Source organism: Wasmannia auropunctata, unplaced genomic scaffold (genome assembly GCF_000956235.1).
Source record: "Wasmannia auropunctata unplaced genomic scaffold, wasmannia.A_1.0 LD336092.1, whole genome shotgun sequence".
NCBI lineage: Eukaryota > Metazoa > Arthropoda > Insecta > Hymenoptera > Formicidae > Wasmannia > Wasmannia auropunctata.
This window is the reverse complement of record NW_012026798.1, coordinates 1,221,502-1,238,491: the sequence shown is the minus strand read 5'-3', so window position 1 is coordinate 1,238,491 and position 16,990 is coordinate 1,221,502. Positions and strand designations below refer to the sequence as shown.

Genomic DNA, 16,990 nt, shown 5'->3' with positions numbered 1-16,990 from the left:
AGCGGTCGTCTGTCCGTGTCTCTCTCTCTCTCTTTCTCTCGTTCGCTAGGCTCGCTCGCTCCCACGTAGTGAACTCTCAGCTCTAGCCCGCACACACCCGGGTCGTCTCGCGTACGGCGTCCGCAATTCCGCTCTCCACCGCGATTCCCGCTGCTCCTCCGTGCGCGCGCGCGCGTTCGCCCGACGTGGCCCGTAAACGTCGAGCGCGAGCCGAGCGTGGGCAGAAATCGAGCCTGACCGCGCACCAAATGTCCCCGGCCCGCTCGGGAGTCGCCGACAGAGCAGTTCGCCGCTGTGTATCCCACTTACGGCACGACGGGCCACCGAACGACCGAAGTCACCGAACGACCGAACACGGATTCCTCGGCTTCGAGCAACAACTACGTGACGTGCACTGACCTCCCGTCACCGCTCGCCAGGTGCGCCAACCCGCGCTCCCGAGCGAATGTCACTAGGGCCGGCTTCCTCAAAGGGGGGTGCGTTCGGATATTCCCACTCCCAGTGTCATCCAGATATTATTTTTTTCTCTTTACAGTTCTCCGAATGCTAAACGAGGATAAAGCGACACTTGAGGAGCACTCGGGTGGGAAACCGAACATACCCCAGGCGACTCCGAAAAATAATTCTCGTTGTATGAATCGACTCCCTTAATTACGCTTTCATCTCGTCTCTATCTTTTTAAATATTAAATGTATACTTGTCTTTATTTTAAGTGCAAAAATCTAGATCAAACATGGATCATCTGATCGATCTGATCTATGAAGTAAAATTCACTGATAAAGAGCCATCTTCGGATATATCCTTCTCTTTCCTTTAAAGGCGATGTCATATCATCTCTCTCTTCATATATATGATATAAATCATATATTCGGATATATCGATTTAAATATTTACTCATCAAAACTATGCATTGCAATATAATAATTATAGATAGATAAATTTTTATGTATATAACAAAAATAAAACGAATTTATAATCAAACTTCGGAAATGGCAAAAATTTAAGTTTCGAGTTTTGTATTATTTTTGTTCAATTATTTTCTTCCGATACGATATATACTTTGTCTATTTTTGAGAATTAAAATTCTTACAATTCGAAACTGGATTTTAAAAAATTCTGAAAATTCTCGAATTGCGATTCTTGGAATTTTATTTAGAGTCCTTCACCTGTCATTTATCGATTTTCGAAAGTATTAGATTTTTACTTTTTTTTAATTCTAGGAATTATTGAAATTTTAGTTGGTACTGCTTTTACATTTAATTACATTCCCATTACAGACATTTTATCTTCGAGTTTGGATTGGAAAATTTTTCGCTATTAGTAATCACCAATTAATGATCACAGCACCTTTATATATGTCACATGAAACAATGCATTTTAATTAACATTTATTTTTACAATTTTCAAGGAAAATTCAGGAGACGTTTTTGTACTAATATAATAAAAAAAATATTTCACAAAATATATTAATACACACCTTTATTACAATTTCGAAAGTAATTAGCTATGAGTAATTTAAACGGCAAAAAATATAAAGTACAAAAATAAAGTTAAATATAATTCGTCACGAGGAAGGTTTTCATGCTGACTCATAGTATCTCATAAGTATCTAATCATATAATTTTGTACAATTGTACATTTGTAACGTTATAAAATTTTGGTAATAATAACTTTATTGATCTCATTAGTCACGATATATATATATATATATTGGATAAGATTACAATTCTAACTGCTATGGCCACAAACAGAAAACAACTACTCAGGAATAAGTTGTACTACTCGAACTAATGCAACAACAACAAATATCATTTTCATGATATCGCATGATAAAAATAAATCTACGGCTCTGTCGTTATAATACTGAGAAAGAGGAAAATTGAGATACTCAGCTTGACGAATTTTATCATGCGACTAACGTTTAATGTATATTCATCACATGAAAATTAACCCAGTTTATTAATTACCCGAATGCTGTATATACAATTAACAATAACATATACATATTGTCAAATCTAAGAGTACATACACATCCTTCAAAGTTAAGCGAGATTTACTTTTAATACGATAAGATGATCATTACACCCGTCATCTGTTCTTCTAATTAATATAATATAGAAACGCTCACACGTGGGTATGCCGTAACGCGTCCGCATTGTTATTTATCTCCGGTGAACTGATCATACGAGACTGTGATTAAATAGTCTTTGGTTATACTTTCATACAGCAAGTGTGGCTCAGGATGTTTGGTTTAACGTTTTTCATTCTAAGGAAATAAGTATCTGGCATTTTTTCTCTTTTTTTTTTTTTGATCGACTCGCTTCAGTTTCTAGTTAACCAAGAGAAGGTTTTTAAAATGAAATACGCTACGGTCGCGATATACAAAAATTTGTCTCTCTGCTGGCGATGTAGCATGTCTAATTCGAGTGCCATCACTCGGCGATTTAATTTACCTACTTGGCGACGTAAGTGCTGAACTTCCTCGCTGGGCGGCAGAGACACGTCGAGAGCATTAAAGGGTGTTTGTTCTCTGCACAGAAAGTATAACAACAAATAAGAAATAAAATATTAGCAAAAGATTCTATTATTCTATTAACGCGTGAAGAGTATTCCGTACCTGACGTGTCTTGTTATCTGCGTTTCCGTGTTATACGTCTTAGGTACTACCTCCATTACTTTTACGACTTCGTTGTTATGCACGGGAAGATCATCCTCGTCCACCGCTGGGAAGTAGTGATTGTTCAGAGTTAAATTTCTCGGAGGTGTCTGTCGACGACAAATTTTTGATAATAAATATCTGATGACAAGTTATCTCTCTCTCTCTCTCTCTCTTTCACACTCAAATTATAATTTTTTACCTGTACTCTGACTATAGCGGGCTCAGTGCGCATTACAGCATTTTCTAAAACAATCTCTGGTGGCGGTGCCTTGGTACCAACATGTTGCTCTTGCCCTGCAACAGATAAATATATTTATATAGCTGTTGTATTTATATAACCATTAATAAATTTATAGACCATTGTAGAAGAACAAGCATAGTAAAGTATTTGTGACACAATGCAAAATTGTAGTCATTTAAAATGAAATCTCACCGACAACAAGAATCCTCTCTGGCACGTGCATTTCAAGCTTCTCCATAGCAGGTATCTGACTCCAAGTGGCCCTATTTGTGATAGTGATGTCCTCGTCTGGGTAATCTCCGTTTACGCGAATGCTCTTGGGAACTCGCATCCGCGTGTTGATGTCCGCAGGATAGTTTGGATCGTAAAAATTCTCTGTTTCTCCATTAAAATGCGTCGGACTGTGCGTCTTTGACATTATACAACTGAAACCGAGGTTACAAGGGCAATCACTACATAAAACTCAAATATGTTACGAAAATATACAAGAACGACACCCGCGTTTACACTCTGACGTACTGATACAAAAGCCTTTATATCGTAGAAAATAACGTTCAAAAAACATTTTTAAAAACCATCTTTCAAATAGGTTTACAAACTGACAGTTTACAAGCTGATGCAATGTGCGAACAGTGAACCATCATGATATATATGTGAGAAAATCAGTGGTTGCTGCTGACATTCTGACATTGGACGTCATCCAGCAAAGGATCACACAGATGACACGTAGGGCAACGTAAATTCTTTCAACTTTGTTGTTTACTAAAGTTAAATTCTCTTTCTAAAAAATACCCATTGTAATCTTCAGGCCTGTTCTTTGTCGCTGCACTGACTGCACTAAAACTTTCTCGCTTTTATGAAATTTAAAATACATATACCTATATATATCTATTTTATTTTCCATTTCATTGAACGTGCACTAATTTCATCAGCTACAAAGAACAGACCTTTTTTTTATCACAAGTCACAGGACTCTCTTCGAACGGGTCGATCGAGTGCAACGAAGCAACGGTTCCTTGTCAACAAGACAATAATAAATCTCACACAGGCACAAACGACGAGGATTCGGTGTTTCGTGTAATCTTTCTTTCTTTGCTCTCTTTTTTTTTATCACTCACTCATTCGTGGCCAACGTTATACACATGCGGTTAGGAATCATTACCGAGGCTTGGGTCGCTCCGAAAATCATCCGGGACTACACTATCGTCCACAATACGATCGTGAATAGACGCAGATCGTTAGCGACCAACCGATAAATGTTGTTACGCGAGCGTTTCGCCGTAAAGAAGAGAATATTTACCCTCTCGCAACCCCGTGGGTTCGTCAGACATAAAACCTCCGCTTGGCGCTTTGTGTGTGAAGTTCGTTATGAATTTGATGGGTTAAAATTCGACCATGGAGCAGTGGGACGCGACGTAGAGCGGCGCTGCCATCCTGTTTTCGACCGCGACGTCGTCAAAGTCGAACGCGCGAAAATCAGGCGCCATCCGAATTTCAATAGCTTTTTATTTTTTTGCAACGCTACAGCTGTACAATTAATTGACAAATCATCAATACGATATACATTGAAAAAATTTATGGAAAATACATTGAAAGAGAATAAATACGTTTACAATATACCGTTTTATTGTAACCAAATCGCAATTCGCGTACAAAAATAATTATTAAATCGATTTAGTCTTTGTGATTTTTACATACGCATATATAACGTAATACTGATCTATAATATTGCCTACGGTTTTCTGTGAAAAACTTTGTTGACAGTGAACAAAATACGATACTCGGTATTGCTTAATTATTATACTTTTTTGACGCATTGGTATAAAAATGAAATATTATAAACAAAACTATAAGTCTGATAACTGCAGTATATTGTTTTGTTTAAAACATATATAGCATTTGAAAGTGCTAGATACAGCCTCAAAATATAGCATTTTTATACTTCTTTTGGATATATACATGTATCTATATATACCTATGTGTACATACATATATATGTACATATATTTTTTTTTCTTGCAACAAAAATCTTAAAATAAGATTAATTTTGTGTAATACTGATAACAAAATAATAAATATAGATAACATAATCAATAACAAAATAATTATAGAATTAGTAAATATTGATCACTATAGGTTTTTACATTCTCTTAAATTTGAGAAATAAACTTGATAATTTTCTTCTGCACCTAATAGTAGTAATAATAATAAGTAGTAATAATAATATAATAAAAGTAGTAATAATAATAACAATATAATACTAATAGTAATAAGTAATAGTAATAATAATAACAGTTTACATAACCATATATAAGTACAATTGGTTATAAAAAAATAGATTATAAAAAAAATTAATTCTAAATCATTATTTCGTAATATATAATTTTAGAGAAAGAATATCCAATTGTTGCACGAAATAAATTAGCGCCACATAGATTAGACCGAGTATGATAATAAATAATTGCTGTAACAAATATTTGACTGAACCTTGATTGTATAGTACATATCTTGCTTCAAAATATCCAACTCCAATGTAAACAATCGAGCTATGCTAGGTTTGTTTTTTCATTTGTACCTCTTTCTGTTATGTATAAACAGTTATTCCTATAGTTATACCAACAACAACACCTGCTATTACCTTGGCGAGAGAAGATACCGGTAATAGATAAGACAATCTTTTTCTAGCTCGTTTAATCTGAGATGACCAACAGCTTTTTCTGGCCCCCGCTGAAAAGCTCCTCTTCGAGGGCTCTTCGAAGGATCTCTCTCTTGGAAAGCTTATACAGCTCTTGTACTCGGAGCTCTCCCTTCTGAAGCTTACACAGCTTTTGTACTCGGGTTGTATTGGTGAATTGTGAATCTACAAAATGACGTATCATCTGTCTCACGGATAAATCAAAGAAATGGTGCATTGTACAATCCTGAACAATGCTCCGGCAACCGAACTTGAACTAATTCCGCAGAGAATCAATCATATACCTTGTTACTGTCGGCAAAAGCTTGCCAGTTGTGCTCATATTGCAGACTCAAACGACGCACGTACGATGTCAACGGTCTACGACGTTGTGGTTCACTATACGGACAGTAGACGGAATGTGCACACCTGGAAGTCCTGTAACCGTGTTAAAAAAGCGATTGTCACGCGTATAGTGCCCGAGGGGTGCGCAAGAGAGAGAATGGACGCTTTCCATTTGGTTGACACAATCAGTCGTTTCGCGTCAGCTTGTGCTCGCCAAATGGAAAGCAATAACGGGAAGGAAATCGTGCGACTGCTCCACGAGACTGATCTACGTAATATAAGAATCTCTACAAAGAGTCCTCGGAGGGTTTTCCTTCCTTCGCCCTCCCTGTTTACCGTCTTATCGTCCAGCGAGGTTATGGATTTCGGGGAGATTCTGTGAACGCGAGCAATGATATACCTCGGGAGGAATATTCTGCTGTCCATTCTGCGACGCGCGAATCTGTTCCCGTTCGTTCTGTCATTGCTACGCGTCGAGATCTCGTCGCGAGCGTTCAGATCCGTGCGTAGTACAGCCATTGCGCGTATTTTCAAACAAGCTGCGCGATGCAGTGATGCAACATTCCCGCCCGCGGCGCCCGCACGAAGTGAAATTCTCGAGGATATTGCGACAACCATAAACTAGACGGTACAAAAAGAGCGGAAGTCTTCATAGCTCGAATTCGATTGGTCCCAGATTGGACGCATTTGCGCCACTCCATTGGACGTTTCCCCATTCCGGCACGAAACAAACGGACGAATCGAGAGTCGTACTTCGTTCGCGACTGAGTCTCGAATCGAATCGAATTCTCGAATTCGCGAGATATCGCGATGTTTTCACGCTGGAAGGTTATGATTATCTCCCGCCAAAAGTTCCTCGCGGGGACTGTCCACGAGACGAATGTCGCGTGCACGCCCGTGTTGACGTGCTGTGTTGACAAACGCGATTTTTACGAGAAGAATAATGGACGATTCGCAGGGTAAGTGGACCGCCGAGCGCGATGCGATAAGTACATTTATACACTCGTGTCTCTTCAACCTGAATCCATTGCCATCACCCTTTTGTTTACATGTATTCCCACAACGGATTATCTATTAATTCAGCAGACATTGTGTATATTCTTATAATTCTTGAAAGAACAATTCTCTTTGATCTGATAATATGTCATATAGTAGAATACATTGATCCATTTTCACAGTTTTTTTTTGTTACGTGCAATTGAAGAGAACTATAGATTTACCTTGCTGAACATGTTTTTTAGCATCTACGTCTGGCAGGATCAAACGTCAGAAGACTGATAGGACCGGCAGGCTCTCGGCTCTGGAAAGATTGAAGGAAGCTCGTAGCGGCAAGCGCAAGTACGAGATTGGAGAGTTAGAAAATGTTTACGATGAAGTAGACGAGAAGGAATACAGTAGCACTGTTCTAAAACGCCAACGAGATGATTGGATAATCGATGACGGTAATAAAAGTTTTCGTATTATTATATCAGTCGTAATACTAAAAAAAATATATATGTATTATTAAAGCCAATTTAAATAAGTTACATTGAAAAAAGTGATTTGCTTGAAAAACATTTTTTCTAAGATGTCTAAATCTCTGCCTCAAAGATGTAAAAATATATAGATGTAAGAGATGTATATGTTGAATCTGAATTGAAGGAGAAAGCGGTTATGTCGAAGATGGAAGGGAAATTTTTGATGATGATCTGGATGAAGAAAGCATTCAAGAAGCTAGAAACCAGAAGCGTAACATGTCTGGCCCTAGAAAAAGGAGGAAGGAAGAGGACAAGAAGAAAGGGGATATTCAAAGTATGCTCAGAAATATGCCTTCCAAGAAAGATGCTGGTGTAGTTCAGATCAAAGATGATGATATTTTGGGAGAGTTGCTCAGTGAGATTTCTACGGATAAGAAGACAATGAATGGCCCTAAACCGGGAGGCAACAGAAACAAATTTTGCCACACAGTTCACTCTAATGTTACGTAAGTCAATGAATCTGTTCATTCTGTTTATACTATATTTGTGCTTTCATACTGAAAATTTGTAAAAATTAACTATATATATGCGTATATACATATTTATTACAGACAAACATATCAGTCTTCATCCGTTGACTCAAGAGTAGCTGATAAAATAACATATGAAAAGCCAGAGGAGAAAATTGTGTCAGAACCCAATAATATCACACAAAGTGTAAGTCAGATAATTGAGGATGTGGATGATACTGTAATATTTGATGCGCCGCAGAAGAAGAGCATAAGTAAACCAATAGAATCAAGTAATTCGAAAGTTAAAGAGGATTCGATTCCAGAAGATTCGAGCGCAAAAAAATCAATGGAATCTAATGTGCAGAGTGCAAGTCAGTTTATTGAGGATACGGACAGTCCTACGATGGATCTTAGCGAGTGTGTCGGAGATGTGAGAGTTGTTTTGCTTTCTTTTATCGTATTTTATTTATATATATATATAAAAGCGAAACTACATATAAGATACATTGCAGCTGTCCACCATAGATTTTGACGATGGAAGCATGGACGTTGACTTCTCGTCGTCGGCAAACAATGTTAAACCTCAGAAAAATGGAGTGGACGTACAGATTGCCGCTTGCAAAACTTCCGTCAAAAGCATGAAAATTGGTAATGCCGTTGACTTGACGGAGGTAGTGCCGCAACTAGTCAAAACGAAGGATGAAGAAGTATTTAGGTTCTACTACCTGGATGCCTATGAAAATCCCTACAAGCATCCTGGAACTGTGCATCTCTTCGGCAAGACCTATTTATCTAGCTACGACACGTACTGCTCGTGTCGCGTTACAGTGAATGATATACCAAGGAGAATATATCTCTTGCCGAGAAAATATGTATGTATATTTTTTAGTGACTTTTTTTTTTTTAAGTTTTATTCAATTGTAGTATACTATTATTTTCTAATTATCGCTAAAATCGAATACAGTTTATTTTTACGATCGTGAATTGCAGTTAAAGAACACCGAATCGCAATTAACCACCATGGAAGATGTGTATAACGAGTTTGACGAGTATGCCAATAAGATGCGTATAATGAAGTTTAATTGCAAAGAAGTGAACATGCATTATTCCTTCGAAAAGGAGGGTACACCGAAAACTTCGGACTACTTGGAGGTCAGATATGACGCATGCTATCCGGCAATCAATTCCGATTACTCAGGTCGGGCGATAGAACGCGTCTTTGGCACGACAGTGAATGCGTTAGAGCTGTTACTAATAGAACGAAGGATCAAGGGCCCCTGCTGGCTAGACATCAAGAATACATCGCAAGAATATACTGCAGAACGTTTTGTATGTAAATGCATTTATCGTATAGCAATAAGAAATAAATTTGATATATGATTTATTTTTATACTGCGATGCAACAGGTGGTTACTTCGGACATGAACAGTATATCGCTGTGCTCCCAAGAGAAAGCTAAGCCCCCGCTGGTGATAGCGACTCTAAATGTGAGGATGTCTTTGAACGCAAAGTTGCAGAACGAAGTAGTGATGGTTGTTGTATTAATTCATCATAGGTACAATGTCGATAAGGAACCACCGAAGCCGCCTTACGAGCGTCAGTTTTGCTGTAAGTTTACTTCTGCATTGCACCGTTCACTCGTTTACTCATCGTTTCTTTCACGTTCGTTAATTTTCTTTATGATTCTTTAATAATTTAATTTTCTTTAATAATTAAATTGACTTATAAAATTTTAATATTTTATGACTTAGAAATAGAGAAAAGATTTTTATTTGACTCATAATGACACATCCAATGTTTTACCCTTAAGTCGCAGATATTTTTTTATTTGCCAAGGCATTAATGAAGGTATAGCCTATACAATTAATTTGTAACTCTTTACAGTTGTCACACATCCACGAGACACCCCGTGGCCGCGGCAAATTCGTGACACTTTTCCGAAAGTCCCGAATATCGAAGTAATAAAATGCGAAACTGAAAGCGAGTTACTCGAAGAGCTGTTAACTTTAATGCAAAAAGCGGATCCCGATTTAATAATAGGCTACGACTGTGCATTTCAGTTTGACGTTTTGATGCAGAGAATGCTTGCATCGAAAGTGCCCAATTGGAACAGAATGGGAAGATTGAAGTTAACGACTCCTCCCTTACTTAGGGTAAAATACACATCTATTTTTTAAAACAAACTAGTAAAATAAATGTGTTATATTTACGTAGCATACTAAAATTATGTTTATGCAATTGGCATATAAACAATAAAAATAATTTTTCTAACATAAGATGACACAAGTAATATTTCTACAGGGGAAAATAATTCTTAATCAAGCGTTTGTCGGTCGTCCAATCTGTGACATACAAGTCTCGGCAAAGGAATTGAACTTAAAAGTCAGAAGTTACGATCTGCAATCACTTTGCGGCGCGGTAAGTCACGTCCGTCGCATTAGCGCTACATTGTTTATTCGCGACAAACCATTAATTTTGACAAACATTCAGGTATTAAGGACGAAGGAATACGAGTGTAAAGAGATCACGCCAGCGGAGACTCCATCGTTTTTCAGTACACCGGACAAAGTGCTAAGTCTAATGCATGCGACGTTGAAGGAAGCAAGATACATCATAACCATAGTGATGGATCTCAATGTTATACCGCTCGCGCTACAAATCACCTGCTTAGCAGGCACGTCGTTTCAGTATCTTCCGTTCTTAGTTCCCGGTTTCACAAGTTCGCGGTTAACTCGATTTAACCGAATGCATTCGATTCGCTTTATCTTTTTCTAATCTAAGAATTAGAAAGAGTAAACAGTAAGTTAAATCGAGATTAAGTTAATTTTACATTTGTGGAACCGGGCCTTAATAAACTATAACAGTGTAATTACAATTTTAATTTTTGCGAATTGAATGAATGCAGGTAACATTTTATCGAGGACGCTGTTAGGCGGAAGAGCGGAGAGGAACGAGTATCTGTTGCTGCATGCTTTTAATCTAAAAGGTTACATAACGCCGGATAAAAAAATTGAGAAGAAGGGGCGAGACGATGGTGAGATTCTTAATATATTTTTGTTATTACGACATTATTTATGCCGAGCGTATACTAATGCTGGATATTCGATTAGATGGTCCGCGTAGGAAGGCTGCGGCGTACACTGGAGGCCTCGTACTCGATCCGAAGAAGGGTTTCTACGATAAACTCGTACTGCTGATGGACTTCAATTCTCTGTATCCGAGCATTATACAGGAGTACAATTTGTGTTTCACTACCGTGCCCGGTGCGGCGTACGCCGAAGTCGAGGTAATTTTCTCACGTACAGACGACAGTTCGAAAAGACAGACATTTCGAGTAAAGTGTAATTTACGTGGTGCAGCAATTGAATATTCCCGAGTCGAATCTGGAATTAGGAGTGATCCCGACGGAGATTCACAAATTGGTCCAGAGCAGGCAGCAGATCAAACAGCTCATGAAAACGCCGAATCTAACGCCGGAACAGAAAATGGACTACCATATCCGGCAAATGGCGTTGAAGCTCACGGCCAATTCCATGTACGGATGTTTGGGGGCGACGCATTGTCGATTTTATGCTAAAGGCCTCGCCGCTCTGATAACAGGTAAGTGCGCGAGATGGATATTTAAAATGCATCGATGAGCATGAAACATTTTTTTTTTTCCGCCGTTCTTCAGCCAAGGGTCGGGAGATCCTGGAGGATACGAAGCGCTTGGTCGAGAAACTGCAATACGATGTAATTTACGGTGACACCGACTCTCTGATGATAAACACCAACATTCTGGAATACGACGACGTTTTCTCGATCGGCAGAAAGGTGAGAAAGATACTCCGTGTAATTTTGTATTCGTGACATTTATATCACACATGCGAGAGATATTATTACTAGCAACACGCTGCAGGATTAAATATTTTCTAGATTATGCGCGAGGTCAACAACCGATACAAGAAAGTCGAATTAGATATCGACGGGGTATTCCGGTATCTATTGCTGTTGCAAAAGAAGAAATACGCCGCGGTTACGATGTCGAGATTGCCAAACGGCCAAATACAATTGGCACAGGAACACAAGGGTCTGGATATCGTGAGGAGAGACTGGTGCCCGTTGGCCTGCGACACTGGAAAGTTAGCAGATACATGTGATAATGATAATATTTTTCCAGAGATTAATTTTATTCAAGTCTACTTAATTGTTATCTCGTCTTTCAGAAAAGTTTTGGACATACTTCTCTGCGATCATTCGAGCGAGACGCGTTTGGAGCAAGTCGTGCAAATTTTGCAGAACGTTGCGAAAAGCGTGAAGGAGGGAACGGCACCGTTGTCATCATTTGTCATCACTAAACAATTGTCGAAAAATCCTGATGCGTATCCAGATAAAAAGCAATTGTCGCACGTTATGGTGGCACTCAGACTGAACAAAGCGGGTGGTCGGATGTGGAAAGCCGGTGACACTCTGCCATATGTTATATGCGAGGTTTCATTTCGTTCTACTTTAATTCGCGAATTTTTGGAAAGAAAAATACCGACGAAAAGGATATGAAGATTATTTTATTTTAATATTAGGATGGAACTGATGCGAGTGCGACGGAGCGGGCGTATCACATCGACGAAGTGAAGAACAATGAGAAATTGAAGGTGGACGTCAATTACTATCTGCTGAGTCAAATATTCCCTGTAGTGTTACGAATCTGCGACCCGATCGAGGGGATCGACGATGTCTTCCTAGCCAACAATTTAGGTACTTCGGAACTTATTGCATAAACTCTAAAAATGAAATAATGCATTATATTTTACGTGCCAATTTGTTCGCCAGGTTTACAGTTTGTTTACAAGCCTAAGACGATAGCTTGCGAGGCAACCCTGAACTTACCGCTCGCCATCAATGACGACAGGTTCAACAATTGTCTGCCTTTGACATTTAAATGCAGAAATGAACGATGTAATACGGAAATAATAATTAAGGATACCGTTACAGAATTTGTAGGTGTCCGTTTCTCTCTTTTTTTATATACATTTTTTTATTTTATAATTTATTTTATAAGATTACTTTAAGAATCCTCATCATATCCTTCCAATTAAATTTTCATATATTTTTCTATGAGAGTTTTATATTGTGAAATATTTATATATGTTTATATATGTTATTTTTTTCTGCAGCATTCTGGTCGGCAGCTATCACTTAGCATGTGCCCCAATCAGGACTGTAAATTACCACCCTGGAAATATGCACACGTGATACAGAATGTAGTTCAGCTTGCCATGAGAAAAGCAATTACCAAGTACTACAGCGGCTGGCTCGAATGTGAGAATCCACTTTGTTCCAACCGAACGAGACGATTGCCGTTGGACTTCGCGAAGAAGTTTCCAGACTGCCCGGTGTGCAAGGACGTTTCCATGAATCGAGTCGTAAGTTAACTGAGTCAATGTCATATATTTTTACTCTGAGACTGTACAATATTAATATACACGTTTGTACGTTTTTCAGTATTCCGGGACAGATCTGTACAATCAGTTGTTCTACTACCATAAAATGTTCGACATCACTCAACCGGCTTACAAACGTAATATGAATCTCTATTGTCTTTTACCGCATTTTACATTTACAATGTCCGGACAAGTGTACGAATGGGCTTTCCGACCTTTTTTTTTTCAGATATGCTGTCTCAATGTCCACGGGATATGATAGCCGCGTACAGCACACTGAAAGAGGCAGTTGACAGACAGTTGAAGCGAAACAAGTTCTCGTGCGTAAATATCACAGGAATATTCAGCAGCGCCGCGGGCGCCAATAGCGCGGGAATGTTTATCAGTCCTGGCTCGCGGGAGGATTTCGACGAACTGGGAGATCTGTCCGACGACACGGATAAAGAAGTTTAGGGAGAGAGCGCAGTTAAGATACAAATCCGGCAAGACCGGAAGAGAGGCGATTAAGGGAACCTACATATTAAATTATTTTTTTTACTGAGATGATTCCGTGCATATACGTATCTCGTCCACGAATCCGCGTCACATGCGATAAACTCGGAGGAGGGTGCACTATGTCACGTACGGCGGTAGTCCGAACTTCTCCGGTTGAAACTTTTCAAGGCTGTCCAAGACCAGGGTCGCCTCGCTCGTGTATTGTTTCGGAAGCATCGGATCCGGCACCATAACGACCTGCATGCCAGCCTTAAGTGCCGCTTTCACGCCATTCGGCGCATCCTCGAAGACCAGACACTGAAAAGAAATTTTTGTAATATTACGACACTGCAGACAATTGACTCTTTTAAGCTTCGTTCACTCTTGATCCTTGAAATATAGTCTGAGTAAAGCCTTATTAAAAATGATTTCACATGCTGTACTTGACAGTTAAACGACCGGTCTTCGAAGATCAAGGCTCTTACCTTCGAAGGATCCGGATTGTCGGGGAAACGCTTGGCAGCTACGAAAAATATGTCGGGCTCCGGTTTCCCGCGCGCGACCTCGGGATCCGAGCCGCCGAGCACTTTGTGATGAAAGAGGTCGAAGAGGTCGCGCCAACGCCGGGTCTTCAACTCGTAGTTCCCGCGATCCGAGCTCGTGGCCAACGCAATCGGAACGTTGCTCTCTTTCAGGTGTTTCAATAACCGAACGGCGCCTACGTAATGCACATGCGGTATTGTATAATAGATATTGCTGCTCGATAATCCAACTAAATTATGAATCGTCAGATATCAACGACGTGTTTTGATGTATATATAGAGTGTTACCTGGCATGGGATTGGCTTGCGGAAATAATTCCTGAAAGATCCCAGTAATCTCTTGCATGAATTCGTCGGCTGTTAAAGGTAACTCCAACGTTTTAACCGCGTAGCCGGCTACGTTCTTGGTCTTGAAGCCCATCGTGTGCGCTTTGTGCTCCCACGTCCACTCCTTGCCGTAACGATTGGTGATACGGTTGAAGGCCTTGGTGTACAGATATTCCGTGTCTGAAATGAAACGGGATGAAAGGACTAATTACCGAGTCGCATGGCCGAAAGGAAAGAAGTCTGATCTGTCTCGACACTTACCGAGCAACAAACCGTCCATATCGAAAATGCAGTGCGTGACTTTGTTACACGTGTCGACGGACATTTTGCAATTTGAATCCCCGGGTCACTTAGAAATCTAATGTCTGGGGCACATCAAACGTGATGAAGCAGCGACGACGTGAACGAGAAGACGATAAGAAGGTGATGAGAAGGTGTTATTACGTCAATTACTTTATCTATAATCACGTGTTATTGCCATGTTAATGCATATGTTTTTCCATCTTAGTCATATTAAAACTATCGAAATTAATATTTTATATGATACGACGGACGCGTTTGACTTCGAATAAGTTTTACAACGAAGGAAATAAAAGCGAAGTATATTTTTTATGTGATATAATTTCTTCGAGAACGGTTTTTACCATAGATGTAATGAGTACAGATTGCGCGTTTCAATGAGGATAGTCACTGCCGATTTGGAAAGGTTAAAATAGCTTAATCTGTGTCGCTCTCTCATCTTAAGATATCAGTAGTGGGGGATAATCACCGAGTATGTATTATAGTTCAGTGGGGATAATGATATTAAATATTGCTCCAGAGCGAATTAAAGAGATGTTAGTACGATGCAGCATATCGCGCACTCTTTCTAATGCACAGAAGTGAAGACAATTAAGATAAGAAATGTGCATATAGTGTCTATACTTATTACATCTATGGGTTTTACTAAGTGTGTTGCAAAAGATACATATATTAAAAAATAAAATAACGTATTTTTTTTATTACAGAGAATATTAAGGCTGTTCTTGATGTCATACATATGCATTTATATTAATCTCTTAGTAAATATGAAACAATATATTCTAGCATAGCGTTTATTATTATATAACGTACATGAGCAATTGTTTTGATAAGTACAGCTATGAAAGAATTATAAAACGATAAAAAATATATATATCTACACACACATAAAATTTTTCATAAGCAAAAAATATTTAAATGGCCAAATCAGAAAATATTGAAGATAATTAATATATAAAATATATAAAACAAAGTAAAATTGAAAATATTTAATTTTACATATATAAAATTATACATATGTATATATTTATAAAATGTTTTTTGCTAGGCAAACTGATTCTAAATCACTTGGGTGTTTGAAAAAAAAAAATTCTCAAAATAACAAGTGCGAATAGTGTGTTCAAGAATTAACTCCCTGCGTTCGATTTGATGCTCATAGCGCTCGTGAGAGTCGTGAGCATTATTTATTCTTGTTTAATAAACATTTGATAAATAACAAGAAATGATTCCAAGAGTGCTGTAAGCGTCAAAGCGAACGCAGGGATTGTATAAATCGTTTTTCGATATCGACCACAGCCAGAAAGAGGGGAGGGAGTAATGAGCAGAAATGTCTCGATGTAAATTTCATGTAATGTGTAGATGTTATGCATGCAAATTTGTTGCACTTGCAATTCCGTGCTGCAGTTCTTTGTAATCTGCCTTTAAATCGTACAAGTAGAGAACGTAATCGGCCAATCCTTTTGCCGGTTAACCTATCGAGAGAGACCGCAGGAGTGGAATCTCTTGATTGATTAAACGAAATTGAAAAATGATACCGAAAGAGATGATTCCAGTTAGCCTGGCAAAAGTAATGAGAAGGAGTGTTCTGTCATTCTAGCTACCTGCTTCGTACGCGACGTTATCGCGAATATCCTGAATCGCATCAGCTGTGATCAGCTGTTTTTTTGCCGCTCTAAAACCTAGCACACCGCAAGGCGCAAACAGTGTCACCTCTCGTCGTCAGATGACGCCGCTTCGTCGGCGAGTTCGCGCAACGGAATCCTCCTCGCTTTTCGCGCGAGGGTCAATGGGTCAATTAATTATCTGTGAGGCAATGTCTTTAGAAACGTCTGCCGCCGCGCATCTTCGGTTAGACGCGAATGACATCGGGCTGAATTTTTCTGGGATGCCTTGGACCAAACTTCGATTAACTTGTAATAATCTACAAATTTAATATCAATACAGTATACAATCATTTTTTATATTCAATTTTGATTCAATTTTATTTATATATACTTACTACGAATTAAAGTCTTTAACAAAAAAAAAACAAAAAGATT

The 16,990-nt window shown here is 38.8% G+C and overlaps 4 protein-coding genes across 7 annotated transcripts; 1 reads left to right on the top strand and 3 right to left on the bottom strand.

Annotated features, from left to right (window-relative positions):
• Positions 1-1,457: 1,457 nt before the first annotated feature.
• On the bottom strand, positions 1,458-4,294 carry LOC105462872 (transport and Golgi organization protein 11). Of its 2 annotated transcripts, none has more exons than XM_011709749.1 (5): positions 4,063-4,183; positions 3,093-3,325; positions 2,859-2,953; positions 2,618-2,766; positions 1,458-2,530 (listed from the first exon to the last, which is right to left on the bottom strand). In XM_011709749.1, the coding sequence occupies exons 2-5, from the start codon at positions 3,316-3,318 to the stop codon at positions 2,323-2,325; spliced, it is 678 nt and encodes a 225-aa protein (XP_011708051.1). In that variant the 5' UTR covers positions 3,319-3,325; positions 4,063-4,183; the 3' UTR covers positions 1,458-2,322. The 2 variants fall into 2 exon arrangements, with proteins under 2 accessions (XP_011708051.1, XP_011708050.1); XM_011709748.1 differs by lacking the exon at positions 4,063-4,183 and adding an exon at positions 4,201-4,294 and having other exon boundaries at positions 1,463-2,530.
• Positions 4,295-4,363: 69 nt separating this feature from the next.
• LOC105462871 lies at positions 4,364-6,499 on the bottom strand. Of its 2 annotated transcripts, XM_011709747.1 has the most exons (4): positions 6,320-6,499; positions 5,880-6,012; positions 5,539-5,760; positions 4,364-4,427 (listed from the first exon to the last, which is right to left on the bottom strand). In XM_011709747.1, the coding sequence occupies exons 1-4, from the start codon at positions 6,436-6,438 to the stop codon at positions 4,422-4,424; spliced, it is 480 nt and encodes a 159-aa protein (XP_011708049.1). In that variant the 5' UTR covers positions 6,439-6,499; the 3' UTR covers positions 4,364-4,421. The 2 variants fall into 2 exon arrangements, with proteins under 2 accessions (XP_011708049.1, XP_011708048.1); XM_011709746.1 differs by lacking the exon at positions 4,364-4,427 and having other exon boundaries at positions 5,175-5,760.
• A 249-nt stretch (positions 6,500-6,748) lies between these two features.
• On the top strand, positions 6,749-13,849 carry LOC105462869 (DNA polymerase alpha catalytic subunit). The gene is made up of 21 exons (XM_011709742.1): positions 6,749-6,878; positions 7,161-7,361; positions 7,561-7,882; positions 7,988-8,318; positions 8,401-8,760; positions 8,879-9,217; positions 9,295-9,496; positions 9,773-10,041; positions 10,190-10,306; positions 10,379-10,562; positions 10,794-10,922; positions 10,999-11,174; positions 11,248-11,488; positions 11,562-11,701; positions 11,804-12,009; positions 12,094-12,358; positions 12,448-12,622; positions 12,698-12,864; positions 13,042-13,290; positions 13,370-13,445; positions 13,538-13,849. The coding sequence occupies exons 1-21, from the start codon at positions 6,863-6,865 to the stop codon at positions 13,759-13,761; spliced, it is 4,389 nt and encodes a 1,462-aa protein (XP_011708044.1). The 5' UTR covers positions 6,749-6,862; the 3' UTR covers positions 13,762-13,849.
• LOC105462870 (pseudouridine-5'-phosphatase-like) lies at positions 13,829-16,650 on the bottom strand. 2 transcript variants are annotated; one of them, XM_011709743.1, is made up of 5 exons: positions 16,553-16,650; positions 14,913-15,109; positions 14,613-14,831; positions 14,268-14,500; positions 13,829-14,100 (listed from the first exon to the last, which is right to left on the bottom strand). In XM_011709743.1, the coding sequence occupies exons 2-5, from the start codon at positions 14,974-14,976 to the stop codon at positions 13,921-13,923; spliced, it is 696 nt and encodes a 231-aa protein (XP_011708045.1). In that variant the 5' UTR covers positions 14,977-15,109; positions 16,553-16,650; the 3' UTR covers positions 13,829-13,920. The 2 variants fall into 2 exon arrangements, with proteins under 2 accessions (XP_011708045.1, XP_011708046.1); XM_011709744.1 differs by lacking the exon at positions 16,553-16,650 and adding an exon at positions 15,296-15,830.
• Positions 16,651-16,990: the final 340 nt, after the last annotated feature.

What these genes read in the sequence shown, in the direction of transcription:
- LOC105462872 (XM_011709748.1), bottom strand. Translation starts at nt 3,318, where the DNA reads ATGTCAAAGACGCACAGTCCGACGCATTTTAATGGAGAAACAGAGAAT. An exon ending in AGAGAGGATTCTTGTTGTCG is followed by an intron (nt 2,954 to 3,092) that starts GTGAGATTTCAT and finishes TATCTGTTGCAG; the next exon opens with GGCAAGAGCAACATGTTGGT. An exon ending in CCGCTATAGTCAGAGTACAG is followed by an intron (nt 2,767 to 2,858) that starts GTAAAAAATTAT and finishes TGTCGTCGACAG; the next exon opens with ACACCTCCGAGAAATTTAAC.
- LOC105462871 (XM_011709746.1), bottom strand. Translation starts at nt 6,438, where the DNA reads ATGGCTGTACTACGCACGGATCTGAACGCTCGCGACGAGATCTCGACG. An exon ending in AGCAGAATATTCCTCCCGAG is followed by an intron (nt 6,013 to 6,319) that starts GTATATCATTGC and finishes ACACGGTTACAG; the next exon opens with GACTTCCAGGTGTGCACATT. An exon ending in CTTTTGCCGACAGTAACAAG is followed by an intron (nt 5,761 to 5,879) that starts GTATATGATTGA and finishes GTCATTTTGTAG; the next exon opens with ATTCACAATTCACCAATACA.
- LOC105462870 (XM_011709743.1), bottom strand. Translation starts at nt 14,976, where the DNA reads ATGTCCGTCGACACGTGTAACAAAGTCACGCACTGCATTTTCGATATG. An exon ending in GCAAGCCAATCCCATGCCAG is followed by an intron (nt 14,501 to 14,612) that starts GTAACACTCTAT and finishes TGCATTACGTAG; the next exon opens with GCGCCGTTCGGTTATTGAAA. An exon ending in ACAATCCGGATCCTTCGAAG is followed by an intron (nt 14,101 to 14,267) that starts GTAAGAGCCTTG and finishes ATTTCTTTTCAG; the next exon opens with TGTCTGGTCTTCGAGGATGC.
- LOC105462869 (XM_011709742.1), top strand. An exon ending in TTAGCGAGTGTGTCGGAGAT is followed by an intron (nt 8,319 to 8,400) that starts GTGAGAGTTGTT and finishes GATACATTGCAG; the next exon opens with CTGTCCACCATAGATTTTGA. An exon ending in ACGTTTCCATGAATCGAGTC is followed by an intron (nt 13,291 to 13,369) that starts GTAAGTTAACTG and finishes TACGTTTTTCAG; the next exon opens with TATTCCGGGACAGATCTGTA.